The 15,927-nt window shown below is 47.2% G+C and overlaps 1 protein-coding gene across 6 annotated transcripts in view; it reads right to left on the reverse strand.

Annotated features, from left to right (window-relative positions):
- TLN2 (talin 2) overlaps positions 1 to 15,927 on the reverse strand; it is a 401,618-nt gene that overhangs the window by 89,548 nt on the left and 296,143 nt on the right. For all 6 annotated transcript variants that reach the window (XM_036440039.2, XM_036440034.2, XM_036439998.2 and 3 more), the window contains 4 exons: positions 9,467 to 9,675; positions 8,038 to 8,157; positions 6,825 to 7,022; positions 5,624 to 5,763 (listed from right to left, as the gene is read on the reverse strand). In XM_036440039.2, coding sequence (XP_036295932.1) covers positions 5,624 to 5,763; positions 6,825 to 7,022; positions 8,038 to 8,157; positions 9,467 to 9,675 — 667 coding nt within the window. The remainder of the gene's footprint in view (positions 1 to 5,623; positions 5,764 to 6,824; positions 7,023 to 8,037; positions 8,158 to 9,466; positions 9,676 to 15,927) is intronic.

Genomic DNA, 15,927 nt, shown 5'->3' on the forward strand with positions numbered 1-15,927 from the left:
TCATTCCCTAAGGTGCTGCTATGAGTAAGGAGCAGACACAGACTGAAATCCATGCCTAACTAACTCAAACTCTTTTCAGACGGGTCATCACCGGTCCACACTCCTGGCAGGGCCTGAAACCTATTCATGGTTACTAACCACTGCAGCTGACAGAGAACTACAACAAAAAATAGGGCACATATTGCTATTAATTATTAACACTGCCTAATACAAGAGATAGCTCATTTTATTAGTTAAATTCACTTTGCAGCTTCCCACAGAATATCAAATTAGATGGAAATGATGTTGGAATGTACAATGGTAATCAGCTTAATTATTTGATGAGGAGATATGCTTTGAATTTTAAAATTTAGCGAGGGGGAGGGGAAGAAGAAAATCACTCTTGAACTCAAGAAAGAACCCCCAACACAGGTTTTTGCCACATTAACTCTAATGGTTTATTTATTTGGGGAAAAAGATGTAATTACAGTATCACTGGGCAAAGCCAAACAAGGACCACTGGGATGGCAGGGCAGTCCCTAGTTTCAACCACCTCGGAGATGCACCCGTGAGTGCCCACTAGAGCGTCCCTCAGAGGGCCCCACACCACGTTCTGTGTGGCTGAGTGGACAGGCTGATGATGCCAACATGACAAAGGGAAGAGAGTGTCCTGAACTGTAATGACCTGATCATTTGGAGACTATCACACAGCTTTCCATTTAACTTATTTCTCTCAGTGTTTCCTATTTATCTTTTTTTTTTTTTAAACCTACCTTTTACGTGAAGATTTTTCCATTTAAAAACTAAGGATTTACAATTGATGAATCCAAAGACTATATCACTGTTCATCATCTAATTCTTTTTAAACTATTTTGTAGACAAAAAATTTTTTTCAAATAGGAATTTGGGAATTAAAACAACAAAACCAGTTTGTGGTTAGAAAATCCATAAAAGTGCCTGCACAACACTGCAGTCTGAACGAGCCACTTGGGTAACAGTGATCCATGACTGAAGAGCATGATTTAAGTATCATTTATCCCCGTCACTCAGTTTAGCCTCTGGATTACAGTGCCAATTCATCAACTAGGTGGCCCAAAGGCAAATGGTTATATAGCTGTGACAATGAAAAATAATATTGTTATGTTTCAAACTACAGCAGTTATTTATAAGAGCAAAAGATTAGAGGTAACAGGGATATACCATAATAAAGGATTGACTAAACAAATGTATTGTTCACAACAGTATCCCAGGTGCCCATTAAAAGTCATAATGCATAGGGTAGGGCAAAAACAGGCTTGCAGTTGTGAGTAAGCAAAACAGAGTTTATTTTGTATTATTACTTAATCATTGTATTACTTTTCATATGAACAACTATAAACCTACTTTTGCCCCAAATGGTATAATAGCATAATTCTAATGCCATAAAAGAATATTCATGACACACAATTAAGTAAATTTTACAAAACAGTTTGAGCCCACAACTGCAAATATATAAAAATGTTGACAGTGATTTTACATTTTAAAAAAATATATATATTTTTATTGATTTTAGAGAGGGAGGGTGAGGAAGAGAGAGATAGAAACATCAATGATGAGAGAGAATCATTGATTGGCTGCCTCTTGCATGTCCCCTACTGGGAATCGAGCCCACAACCCTGGGCATGTGCCCTTGACTGGAATCAAACCTGGGACCCTTTGGTCTGCAGGCCGACACTCTATCCCCTGAGCCAAACCAGCTAGGGGTTTACATTTTTATTTTAAAATTTTAGTAAATCTACTAAAAAGTTATGAATCAACCAACTTATGTTATCAATAAAAATTTGGCCTAAATTAGCAGTATCTGCTCTATATAAATCTCAATCTCAATAGGCCTGAACTGTAGTTATTCTTCCCTACGATTTTTAAAATGATCACACCTATGCAACTTTATTTGAAAGAATATAAAAGAGTTCAATGACCATAATTCTACAATCTCTAGATAGCATTTTATTCTTAATCTAGGCATATCCAGCTAGTCTTAGTTGTTTAAAAAATTGGAATCTACAACCTCAGAGGTTAAAAAGGGGCTTCCTAACATACAAATCATTTAGTGTTTAGAGATACTGAATTGATTTACCTTAAGTTTGGGAGCTCTGGTGGGAAATTTTAGCTAGACATGGAACTGGATTAGAAGTGAGAGGAAAAAAATCACCAATTTGTGCTTTTGATTATGTAGTTAAGGCACTAAATATCCAACAAGAAGCTTGGAGGGGAAAAAAGCAACATCAAACATTTCCCTCCCTCAAGGGAGGTGGTGCTTAGGGAGGGAGTAAATAGCAAACCAAAATCCACCCGCAGTATTTCCAGCATCTTGCTATGCACAAGGCTCAGGACTTAAAAATTACACAGTTGAACTGCCGTTTGATCCAGTGATCCCACCTCCAGGAATATATGCTAAGAAACCCGAAACACCAATCAGAAAGAATATATGCATCTATATGTTCAAGCAGTGTTATTTAAAATAGCTTAAGATCTGGAAACATCCCAAATGCCCATCAGCAGAGGAGTAGATAAAAAGCTGTGGTCCATTCACACAATGGAATACTATGCAGCTATAAAAAGGATCTCTTACCCTTTGAGGCAACATAGAGACACCTGGCGATTATTATGTGAAATAAACCAGTCCGAGAAAGACAAATGTCATATGATCTTATTTATACATGGAATCTAATTAACAGAATAAACTGACCAACTAAATAGATCCAGAGTCACGGAAGCCTGGAACAGACTGGTGAATCTCGGAGGAAAGGAGGGAGAGAGAGGCAGGAAGAGCTTAACCAAAGAAGTTTTATGTATGTATGCATCCCCATGGTCACAGACAATAGTGTGGTGAAGGCCTGGGGTGGGGCAGGACCTGGGAGGAGAGGGGCACTAGAGGAAAGAAGGGGGAACATCTGCAATACTCTCAGCAATAAAGATAAAAAATAAAGTAAATAAGACCAGGCATTTTAACTCCAGGAAAAAAAAAATACAACTGAAGTCTGGTTGAAGAGGCAAGACAATGACCAGACAAGGCACAGAGAAGGTGGTGGGGGTATGACACCAGGCAGGCCATGATGGATCCTGGACCTCCGGGAGGCAAGATGCATGGACTCCCAGGGAGCCTGAGAGAAAAGTAATGGAGGCCTTCACCACGGGCACGGGTTCCACATGGCAGGGAAGGCTCCACATGGACTGGGGCCAGGCCTGCGTGTGACCCTGATCTGGATAAAGGGAAGAGAATATTCTAGAGGAGACCAAAATCCTGAAGGAAGGGACTGGCTGTCTCTAGAGCTGGGAAGGCAGTGGGGCTGAAAAAGAGGGTCATAGTGACCCCATTCCGGCTGCTTACCTGCAAGTGCACCTCTGCTCAGCACCACTGGGAGGCTGAGATGGCTCAGGCTGCTGGTGCATGTCACCTGCCCAACTCCAGCAGGACCGTCCCTGTCTTACCTGTAATGTGCGCCCAGCGCCCGCCCTATCCCACATCCATCCGGCCTGTGGTACAAATGTGGGTAATGAATACAGCCCAACCTGGGAGAGCTTTACCAAGAGGTGGCTGCCTGACTCACCTGACCTCCCGGGAGCTTGGCTGGGAAACCACCCCGGGAGCAGGGCTTGCCAGCACGTGCCAAGAAGCCAGCAGGAATGTGCCAGCATCTTCTTGCAACAGTTCCATCCTGAGATAATCACTTCACATAATGATTTTTTAAGTGCTGACCTGGCTATAGCACCATCAGGCTGGGAACTCCCAGTAGAAGGCTAAAAGCCAGGACAGCATAGGCGAAGAAAGCATTTTCACCTAAAAGTCTTGCGAGCCTTCCCTCAATGTCACCACCAGGGGGCCTTCAGGTCCCCACAGAGCCAGGTAACTGTGACATTCCTCGGTGATGGTGGTGGTGGTGGTGGTGCGGGGGTCTGTGTTTCCTTCCTTATCTGGCTTTCAAAAGGGCAGTTCTTACTGTCCCCTTCTCCCCACAATTTAAGAGCATGAACAATACATTCTGAAAACTGTAATTCTGAAATGATGAAAAAAACTGAAGATAATGAAAAACATCTGAGATCAGATATCTGGAAATGTCAATTGCCTTATCCTAAGGTTCTATGTAGGAAAAAAGAACAATCGAGGGAGGGTTTTAGACCAGAAACAGCTGCTCAGCACAGCACAGCACAGCACGTACCCCCTCGCCCCCGCCCCAGCCCAGGGAGAGACTCACTGGAACTATCACAACACACAGCGTAAGATGGAAGCTGGGAAACGTCAGGGTATTTTCCCAGTCTCCTAATGGCTGTAGCTATTGTTTGAAGCTAAAGTATGTATTTGGGAATAAAAGAAGAAACTCGAGGACTTTCGGGGGAACTGCTCAGATATGTCTAATCCACCCCCCAAAAAAGAGCACTACAAGCCATGCGGGGACCTGAGCCAGGCTGTCACCATTAGTGCCGTGGTATCTCATGTCCTGAGAACTGAGAAGACCTGCAGGAGGATGTGCATGCCCCCACTTTGCAGACGGGAAAGTTTAGGCAGGTGGAGGGACCCGACGGTGTAGCCCAGTTAGTAAGCATTAAAGCCTGGGCTGCAATTTGGGCCTCCTGACTCTGACAACTTAAACAGCAGCCTTTATGAGTTTACTCACTTAGAAAAACAAGTGAGTAAACGCATAAAACCAAGTCTAACAATGTAGAATTTAAGCCATGCTTTTTAAAAACCAGTCATCTGCCCATTTCGAAAAGTTCCCAATTAGGTTTTTTAGAGCCTAATGGATTTGCATGTAATCCCTTACTGCTGCCAGCTTTCCTGTACGTGTGAAGACGCCAAGTGATGTTAAGAAAACCTGCCCACACCGCCACAGCAGCAGAACATGCCCTCCCATTCGGGTCAGGAGAGGGACGTGAGGATTCTCCTGGTGGTCAGACAGTTTCTCTGCATGCTAGCCTTCGCTCACTGGTTACCGAACTCATGGCCACAGGGGCCCTGGGACAGACACTGGATTGTGTCACCCACTTCCTGGGTGGGCACAACAGGAAAGAAGAACAATCACATCATCCAAAACGCAGGTTCCTGTTTTCATCTGTTTCCAAGAACAATTGACTCTCACGGCCACCCCGTTCACCCTAAGCAACAATCACTCTGCATGGGGCAGACTGAACATGCTTCCGTCCATCTAACTAACACTGCTGCCAGGCGGACAGGCAAGTGGTCAAGAAATGAGGAACGGATAGTTGAGTATCATTTTCTTTTCTTTTTTTTCCCCTTTTTTTTAATATTCTTCAGTATGGTCTGAGTTGTTTTTCAACAAGAACATAGTGCTTTCATAATCTGAAAAATGTAACACTATTTAAAAAAATAGACCTAAGCCATCATACTTATAAATCATTGAGGGTCTAAGTCTAAGCAAGGCCAATGGAAGAGGCTGGAAGAGAAGACAGGTGCCTGCGGAGGGGAGGGCGCATGAAAATGAGCCAGTTTACTGAAACCTCAGAGTCTTCGCCACTCAGGGCTCCCCCTCTGGCAGCACCAGGACCCCACTCCTTTGCTCAGCAAAAGCAGCAGGATGCCAGCACATCTCGCAAACTCGGACCCTTCCTGTCAACACACGAAACCCCCGTTTCGTTCCACTCTTACCTTGCAGCTGCGGCGAGGAGGTTTTTCGCGTTGGGGGCTCCTGGGTCCACAGAGAGAGACTTGGCAGCGAGCAGCAGCTTGCTGGACGCCATGGAGATATTCTTGAGGTTCCCGATCACCTGGATCTGGTCTTCTTTGGTCTGGAAGGTCAAGGGGGGCCAGAGTAACTAGAGTTGCTCCATCTCTCCTAGCAAGCCGTCAGAGAGCTGGGAGCAGCATCTTGGGATAGAAGCAAGTTATCTACAGAAGTTGAACTAAGCCCAATTAGTTTGCAGAGGCCTAACGTGTTGGGACACTGACTGGTATCTACGCTTCCTCAGACAGATACCCAGACCAAGAGTCACAAAACAGGACAGAAATGCTTCCCCAAGTGGGTCAGCCAAGCGCTGTGCTATCTCACAGCGGAGGCATCAGAAGGAGGGGGAGCGAGGGGGGAGTGAGCACACGCACAGAGCACAGGCCAGGCCACAGGCCAGCGTCTTGCTCAACAATGCCGGGGTTGTCAAGGGGCCGTCCGTCTCAGCCTGGCACAGGCGGCCAGCCCCGTCTCGACAGTCGGAGCTGACTGCGCCCCGGAAGTTCCTGACCCGGGAGAGGGCACATTTCTCAGCCTCTGTAGATAACAGAGCAAGAAGTACCCTGAGTAGCTCTGGTAGGGAGATGGCAGGAGCTCAGGGGAAACAGCTCTGCAGGCTGACACCAGACCAGTCATGCTCCCTTGTTCTAAACCAGTTTATCTGTTCATCTGGAGGAGGTGATTTTTAATCCTCTGACTCAGTGTTAGATATAGTCCCTTTCGATGGGCCCGCTGAACCTCATCAACACGACTTTTCACTCTATGACCACACTCAAAGCTCAGGATGTGGAAGCTATACTAGTCTCAGCTAAACACCTTCCCTCCTCTTACCACCCTTCCTCCAAAAATATGCAAATAAAGTGGCAAATTTTGCTGGAATTCCGTGGGAATCGTTCCCCATCTCCGAGAATCACTTCACACAGAAGCTGATAGCATCTCGGGATGCCACTCCTGTGAGATCACGGAGCTTCCTGAGCGGCAAAAAGAACGCAGCAGGGTGGCCTGTGGACAGGTTCCCGGTTCCCATTTGCCCAATCGGCTTCGAGGGCGGCCTGTCCCTTGGGGTAGAGAGGTGAGGGTCAGTTCCAGACTGCACCCCCTACACCTCAATACACACATACCCACCTGAGCCTGGCCCGCCATCTCAATGCCAGCATCGAGGAACTCATCGAAGTCGTCACTGAACTTCCCGGAGGCCGCAGCCAGCTCCCCGCTCTGCCCGCGGGTGGCATGGACCACTTCCCCTGCGGACTGGTTCAGGTCGGCCGCTGCTTGGTTCAGTTCGCTCTGGGCCTCCTGGAACGGCTTCGTGCTCGGAGGTAACTGCGGGGGACAAGAGAAGTTCACTTTGCTTGAGAGGGATAGAGAAAAGGACCAAGGACGAAGACAGATTCTCCAGGGATGCGTTTTGAGTCACTGAGACTGAAGGCTCTGTGTAGCCTGCGCTCACGTTAACATATGTGCATTCATTCACATTTATTGAACACCTATTCAGTGCTGGACACTGTGGTTCTAAAAATAGTAAGGGGCGACGGTCTCCGAAGTGGCACAGTCAGGACTCACACTGGGGCAATCTGCCTCCAGGATTCACTCTCTGAAGCACAACTCTGTGTTGTTTCTCTCAGACAGAAGCCCTCAAACTTTTGGCTCTCTAGAACTAAAACACTGGTGCCAGTTACCTTCCCATCCTATTCTTCCAAACTAACAGCCATCCATTCTTATGAGTGGCCTTTGCTCATAATAGAGCTTGGCTACAGAACAGAAGCGTCACCAGCAGACCTATGACTGTACACGAGAAGTTGAAAAGAGAGAGAGGCTAGACTCTCACTGTCATACCGAATGCACTGCTTGCACACCTGGCACATGCCGGGCACCAGACAGAAAAGAAACAAAGATAAACAGGCGCCAGCCTCCCAGAAGGAGGCTCACAGAACAGGGAAGGGAACAGGTCCCAGGTGAAACCCCTCACACTGCCTCTCCTTTAGTGAGTCTTGGACACATGCCCCTCCACTGCCTGATCGTCATTGCCCCAGATGCCCTGAGGAGAGGTCAGATAGTCACCTACTCCCCCTTTTCCCATCTCACGGGATGACCAATAGCAAATGGCAACTGTGTTCCAAGAAAAAATGAACTTTAAAAGCTCCACCTGAAACGTCACTGAGCAGGAAGCCAAACTAGGAAAAGGCAGATGGGCAGGAATAACAGCCTCCTAAAGGAGAGGGTGGCTCTCCGAGGCCCCCTGGAGGAGAGAAGATCCACGCGCGCGTGCACACACACACCCCACACCCCACAGTGAGCTCCATTCCGTAAGGCCCCTCCCCAACCCCAAACCTCTCACCGAGTCCACAAGTAGCTTCTTGCTGGACTCCCCGATGCTCTTCAAGGCCACGTCCACATCCTTCTGTCCGGGGAGGCAATTCACGCAGTTATTCAGGGAGTGCGAGACGGCTTTGGCCACCTGCATACACGGAAGGAGAGAAGCTCTGTAAGAAAGCGGCTTTCCGCACATTTTTACACGCGTTGGGAACGAGCAATGACAGTATGCAGAGCTGAAAGGAGGTGGGGCCATGGTCCACCAGCATCTTCCTGACACGGTTTACCCTTAAAACTCCTCTGGCCTCTCGCTGCGGTAAATATCCTGTCTTGGCAAAGGGGCTGACACGCTGAGACAGTACACCCTGCTTTTCCCCAAAGCCAGGCTATGTCGGCATGACTCTGCGATTCAAACTCAGAGCTTGCCAATATCATGTCAGGTGCTAAACAAAGATGTCTAACACTGAGAGAAACAGAAAGAACTCCCCTGCTGTGGGCCCTGCAGAGATTACAGAGGTGGAAGCAGGCAGGCTTTGAGTTCCCTGTATTGCAGCTAAGGGAGCTGTGGCTGATTTCTGCTCAGCGACCCTCTGAGTCATCAGCCCCAAGCCTCACTGCCCATGGGCAGGTAGACGGCTCCGAGCACTTCCAGACCCACCGGGAGGTGCCCACAGGATGTCTTTCAGGCTTGTTTGAGGACTCGCTGTTTGTACTCTTCGGTGTCCTCAGTTAAAGGGCAAGATCTAAAGTGTGGGTTATGTCAACCCCTTTAATCTACAGCATCTTCTTCCTAGTGACTAGTGCAGAGCTTCGCTCAGATGGTTTCTTCTAGCCAACTAGGTGCGTCAAGTAGTTGAAGACTCCTCCTAAGAGGTAGTAGAGAGTCAGAGTTTAAAACTCTGAGTGGTCAGATCAAGTACATCTACCTTATCTCCCAGGCTAGGAAGAGGAATACCCTTGAGCATATGTAGGTCCAAAGCAAAAAGGTTGTGTCCTGACTCCTAACGCTCCAAGGGCAGATTTTAACAAAGTAAAGTCCCCAATACTCTCTGTTGACACACTATGTTGGCTACTAGGCAAGACTTACTAAAGTAGGTATTAAGGTCTGGCTGGTGTGGCTCAGTGGTAGAGCACTGACCTATGAATCTGGAGGTCAGGTTTGATTCCTGTCCTCCAGATTCATAGGTCATGTCCTAATTTCAGGCTCAATGCCCAGTAGGGGGTGTGCAGGAGGCAGACAATCAACGATTCTCATCACTGATATTTCTATCTCCCTCTCCCTCTCCCTTCCTCTCTGAAATCAATAAAAACATACTAAATTTTTTTTTCAAAAGTATTATGTAGGTAAGGGGGCATTGCTATGGCACTTTGGAAAGTGTTCACACCAGAAGAAGAATGCCAGGAGGGAGCCTGCTAACACACCCACTTCAGTGAGGACCCCATTCCGGCCTCACCTGGGCCAGCCGCTGCTGACTCTCCGCATCGCCAGGAGCAATCAGGGCCTGCTTGGCTTCTTGGATGAGCATGGCCGAGCCCTCCATCACATCACGAGCAGAATCCAGCATGGCGTGCGCAGCTGCGGGGTCACTCGTCGACGCAGCCACTCCACGGGCAGCCTGGGCCAGCGTCTTCAGAGCTTGGGCCGTCTCTCTAGCTGCCACCCCTGTGGATAAAAGCCATGATACTTGGGAGGAAACCTCTAGACTGAGTCTCCTAGAAAGAAGAGTGTCTGGCACACCTGAGCTCCAGATTCCTTAATTATAAAATTTGAATTGCTGTGCTTCTCAAAGAAGTTGCCCACACCACTGGCTCCGGACCGATCCAAGAGAGACATTCTAACAAATGCCGTGCTGAAAACTATTTCCTTCTGGTTCCCCTCACCCCCACCGCCCCACTGCTCCTAGATCTAGAACACCAAGTGCATGGGCTCACATTCAGGTGACTCATTCAAACCCACCTTTCTTCTCAATTGTTTTGATCGGGGCATAAGCTTATCTATATCTACATATAGGTATAGATAAACTTATAAAACCCTAATATGCAAATAGATCGAACAGTGGAACTGGACAACCAAACAACCAGTCACTAAGACGTGTGCTGACCACCAGGGGGCGCATGTGGAACATGCCGAGTGTCAGCAGCAGGTGGCAGAGCGCAGAACATGGGGGGCATCGGCAGTGGCAAGATAGTGGAGCAGGTGAGCAGGGGTGCCAGACCAAGGCAGGTGCCATTTGCTGTCATTGCAATGAGCCTCTGGTAGTTACTGAATATTTTTTGCTCCTGCACGCCGCAGTCCCACCTGGTGCTTGCATCTGTTGCTGGCACCAGCCCCGCTTGCACCCACTGCCAGCGCCAGGGCCAGAACCACGGCTTACACGCTTTGCCAGTACCCGGTGTCAGTCCTGATGGCTCGGCGCTGTTAGCAGGTGTAAGTAGCAGCTGCCTGAGGACTTCTCCACCTACCGCTTCTCCTGAGGGGTGATCAGGGCAGTAGCCACCACTCACACCTGCTACCGGCCCCAATCACTCCATGCCGTCAGTGGTTTGTGAGGGGCTGGTGCCCTAAGCACATGGGAACGGCGGTAGCGGGAGCAAGGCTGCCAGCAGATCTGGGGCCAGGCACCGCAGCAGGAGGGTGGACCAAGACCCGCCCCTGTGCCCACCACAGCCTCACGGTCCACAATTCCTTTCAAGATGCACAAATTCGTTCGCTGGGCCCTTAGTATACACTCTGTGGGCAGCTCAGTGACTTTCTACTTGTGTGTCCATCTACATATATCTATCTGTCCTCCGGGTGGAGACATAGAACATTCACATCACTAGTGCCCATTCCCAGTCAATGTCCTCTCACAGCAGAGGTCATCACTATTCTAACTTCTATGACTTTTGACTAGTTTTACCTGTTCTTAAACTCCACGTTGATGAACCCACTCAGTATGTATCCTTTTATATCTGTTTTTTTCTCTGACCCACAATGCTGCGAGATTCACCCATGTTGCTACCCAGAGCCATTCATTCATTTTCTTGATGTATAGTATTCCATTATATGCATTCCATTTATGCATCCTGCTGCTGCTGAACATCTGGATTGCTTCCTATAAATAAAGCTACCAAAAAAGTTCTTGTACATGCATTTAGGTTGACATATGGAATAGTTTTTTAAAAATATAAACGTAGGAACACAATTGCTGGGTCACAGAGAAAGTGTAAATTTAGCTTTGGAAGTACTACAAAGCTTTTTCCCCCCCAGAATGTTTTTTACCATGATGTACTTCACCAGCAATGTATGTGAGTTCCATCCTACACTCTCGCTGAAACTTGCTATTGTCAGATTTTTTATTTTAGCCATTCTGGTGGGTGTTCAGGTGCCTCTCACTGAGGGTTAATTTTAATCTCTCTAGTGAGTAATGATATGGAGCACATTCTCACTTCATTGCCATTGGGATTTCCTCTTTTGTGAGAGGCCTGTTCACCTTTCAATTCACTCCTCGAGATGTTGGGATTTGGTGATAAACTACAAGTATAAACTGGTCCTTAAAAACTCTGGCACCACCTCCTGCAGAATGAACATGAGCCTTCCTACACGGCACTAATCCTTGGCAACCCAAGAAGAGGACGCAGGCTGGAAATGCCAGAGCACGTGACAAAGAGACCCGAGGATCCCGAGAGCTGCAGAAGAGCCGACCGTAGAGCTCATCTCTGAACCGTCTCGCAGAGGAGGCCCAGCGCTTGTCTGTGAACACGCTTTTAGAGGCAGCACCAGAGCCAGGCCTGAGGGTTTCTAACTCTTGGTCAGACTCTCTGCACAGTGCTCTCTGGGATAGAGAACAACGAGGGATCTTATTAAAGCATGTAACACCTGCGTGAAAAATAACGCAAGTCAATTTTTTCTAAAGGCTTCGGCTGGCCAGTCTCTGGGGGCCACGGAGCATGGCCTTCACCAGCCATTGCTTTGGCTGAACAGACAGACACGGTAGGTGGTCCTCTTCTTGCTGAGGATGATCAAGCCCGTAATACAATAAAGAGTGCAAAAGGCCCCGCTCCATAAAACAAGACGACCTTACAGCACTGCAGACTTGCTGAGCTGTAAATGTTTAGGAAGCCACACAGCTGGGGCATAACTCTGCAACCTAATCAAGGCAGGTTACAAAACCACAGTCTGCCGCTTCTCACACGGCACTTCCGAGTGCAACATGCCGAATCAAAGGTGTTGAACACAGTGCTTTTTGAGGCAGAGGAGAAGGCCAGCAGAGAAAACACAAAGATAATAAAGCAAAGGTGGCGGAGAGAAGCAAGCTGCGTAAAACAGTCATTCTACTTTATGGTTCAGCTCTGGCCCAGGGCGGAAGGATGTCCCTGTGCAGAAGGGCTGCAGATGAGGTTTGGTTAAGACCTCATCTAGCTCTGATTCTGCTGCTTGTTAGCTGTGCGACCTACACTGTTGCCTTTTCCCTTGGTTTCCCACAAGTTTTAGGGGAGGCCGAGATCACAGCTATGACTATTGAAAATCGTAGCCTGTGGCGTTCAGATCCCTCTTCTTTGTCATATGAACTCCTGAATCCATTGCTATTTGAGTTGTATTCGATTTTGGAAGAATAAAAACATTTATCATACACAATTAGGAAAGGCAAGTTTATGAAAAAGTCATTTACTGAAACAAGACAATTTTTTTTTTTTTAAAGGCAGAAACCAGAAGTTTCATTTAAAGGCAGAAACGGAGTTCTGCAAGACTCAAGGTCTGCAAGTTTTCCCCACGTCCCGCCCTGCCCCTCCCGCTGCTAGCTTGTCCATCCATGTGTTTTCTTCCAAGGACTCAGCATGAAATCTCAGGGCACATCCTGGGTCCTCTTTGGAGGAATCAGGTTTCCCAGAAAGAGGAAGCCACACCATCAAAAGGATGGAACAAGGCCGCCAGAGGCCTGGGAGCCCAGGGGACATCTCAGGCTGTACGTGGCAGAATTCACGCAGCATCCTCCACGGTAAGGAAGAGAATCATCAGAGCTAGTCCTCAAGCAAACACCACCCTCCATGAAATTGTCCCGGAGTTAGGTGTGCGTTCGTTCCTGTGCCAGAGCTGCCGGTGGGAAACAGGAAAGCCGACCACTGTTTCAAACCCACAATCCTTTGAAGACACACATCACTTCCCCAGAATTTTTGCCTCCTGGATCTCAAATTATTTTAGTAACAGAGTCTTAAGAAGCCACATCGTGATATAAAAGATAGTGGATTTTTTTGTAGATCATTATTCTTGATGGGGATTCATGTAGATTGTGTGTAGACAGCATTAGATCACACAGCAAACTCACCCGGCTAAAACCAAGCAAGGCAGATTTTTAATCTGCCCCAAGGGATGTGGAAAGGCATCTGTCTATGTAATTGTATCCGGCTGATCAGAAATACATGTGGAATACTGCCCTGGCCAAACAAATACACGTCTGCGTTAGAATCCAGCCCTGTGGCAGCTTATGTCACTTCTGAGTCCCACACACCTTCACCGTGGCCCAGGGAACCAAGGCCCAGGGAGAGGCTGTCATCTGTGCCTGCTCTCTCCTTGTGTCCCACCCGTTCTTTAACTCTCCTGCCTTCAACAGGGAGAGCAGGGACCCGCTTTTCCTAAAGCCGATGGATGTTCCTTAAGTCTCTCGTAGGTAACTGTCTGGGCAGCAACTACCTCTCTAGCTCTAGAGTAGGGGTGTCGAACTCAATCAGAGAAGGGGCCAAAATCTAAAATCCAGCCTAAATCGCGGGCCGAATGGTTTACTGAACAGTCATAAACTGTCATTGTGATGGAAACGCAGCGGAGTGCAGTGATGACAGCGCGGTGCGGGCCACATTGCAAGGCCTGGTGGGACGGATTTGGCCCGCGGGCCTAGTGTTTGACACATGTGCTCTAGAGACATCCCTCTCTCTGAGTTTCCTCTCTCCAAGGCTGCATGTTCTCATTTATTATGAAGGTTTCTATTGCTCAGCCTTCTTCAATATATTTGAGCTCCTCACAGTCCCATCTGAAAAACTTTTCTCACCCTACCACATCCCCCGAGGCAAATGTATCTCCACCGTTTCAATCATTATAATTTTATTAAACATTAACAAACCTTCCTCTCTAGCCCAGATTTCTCTACCGAGTCCAGAGGCAAAATATCCAGCTGCCTAACAGGTTCTCGTACTTGGATAGGCTGCAGGCACTTCAAACAGAAAGCATTTAAGTGCATGCCCGCCAATGGTCCTGCATTTGCACTGTAGGGATTCCAACATCTCCTCATTCAACTATCAGGCCGTGGTACAAGCTCTCCTTCCTTACTCCCATCCTGCCACTCCTAGCCAGGCACCAACTCTCAGGTCTCTCTTTAATCCACCTCTTCCCCTTCACTGCCATCCCTCATGCAGATGCATGCAACAGCCTTCTCACTGGTCTCCCTGCCTCCAACTTTGTTTCCCTCCAACCTATTTGCCCATAAGAGGAAGAGCAACTTCTATAAAAGGCAATGTAAACTGGACCCGTGGGGAAAAGCTCTTCAATGTTTTCACGTGCTCTTAGGTTAAATTTTGAATGACAAACTGGCGTAGGAGGCCTTTGGGATCGGACCCCAGTCTACCTTTCCAGCCTTCTCCTCTCGCGCCTCCCCTCCTTGCCTTTTGGTTGACCCTTTCTCAGTTCATTTGGTCAGCCTTCCTTCCTCTCACCTTTGGGACTTCATCGGTGCTGCTCCCACTGCCAAAATGAATGGTGCTCCTTTTAGGTGGTTTTTCAGACACCAGCTAGACAGTCTGTCATCCTGCATGTTATCAGGGTCAGATGATGTAAGGCGTAAAGCAGTCTTTGCTCCATGAACAATGCATTTCATCATCCAGACAAAATCTGGCAAGGTTTCAGGAAAGTCTAGAAATTCTTGAAACTTAAACCTCTCCTATGCCCTATGCTTTGTAGAATTTATATACACTTTTCCTTCTCCTTGAATGCTTAATGAGCCCTAAACAATCCTTAAAACCCCAGGTGTCAATTCCACTCTGAAAATGTCCCTTACCCTCCCATTAACAGAACTGTACATTCTTTTTTTTTTTTTACAGGTATTACATTATCCTATGCCATAATTCTTACCGTGCTTTTATTTTCAAAGCAATAAATACACATTTTAAAAATGAAAGAGGATTTTGCTTATAGCAATTGCAGAATAACTTATTGCAGATGAACCCTCTCAGAAAAACCACTAGAAACACTGGGAAAACATACAAAAACATCTGTTTGGAAACATTGTGAAGACGCCACGGCAGGCGCTTTACCTTGATGAGTACACAAAGAATGAAAGCACAGACGAGTGAGTAGTGTTGCATTTGCCCTTGAGGCATTTTTAAATGTGTAAACTATTGTCCGGAAGCTGAGAAGAAGAGCAGAACTTCCTGAAATCCCATGGGTCTGGGAAGATAAAAAAGCACAGTTCTGAGCCCAAGAAACAGTGATGTCCTAGTAAATACCACAGAGTTTGGGTGGGAGGCACAAAGGACGTCCTCCTAAAAGAAAACAGGAACTAGACCACACCATTTCTATTCAGTTCAGTCCCTCCTCACATTAAGGCGATCTGCCTTAATAAATAAAATATATAAAATCAATAAAATATATTTTTTTATTGATTTTTTACAGAGAGAAGGGAGAGGGATAGAGAGTTAGAAACATCGATGAGAGAGAAACATCGATTAGCCGCCTCTTGCACACCTCCTCCTGGGGATGAGCCCGCAACCACAGTACATGGTCTTAACCGGAATCGAACCTGGGACTCTTCGGTCCCCAGGCTCTATCCATTGAGCCAAACCGGCTTCGGCTGTCCCTATCTTAATCATGTGCTGGGAGCAAAGAATAATCCTCTGCAGGGAAAGAAACACAAGCTGGAGCCTCAAATTATCTCTATAATGTAAATAC

This window comes from Pipistrellus kuhlii, unplaced genomic scaffold (assembly GCF_014108245.1).
Source record: "Pipistrellus kuhlii isolate mPipKuh1 unplaced genomic scaffold, mPipKuh1.p scaffold_m20_p_1, whole genome shotgun sequence".
In the NCBI taxonomy this organism is placed as follows: domain Eukaryota; kingdom Metazoa; phylum Chordata; class Mammalia; order Chiroptera; family Vespertilionidae; genus Pipistrellus; species Pipistrellus kuhlii.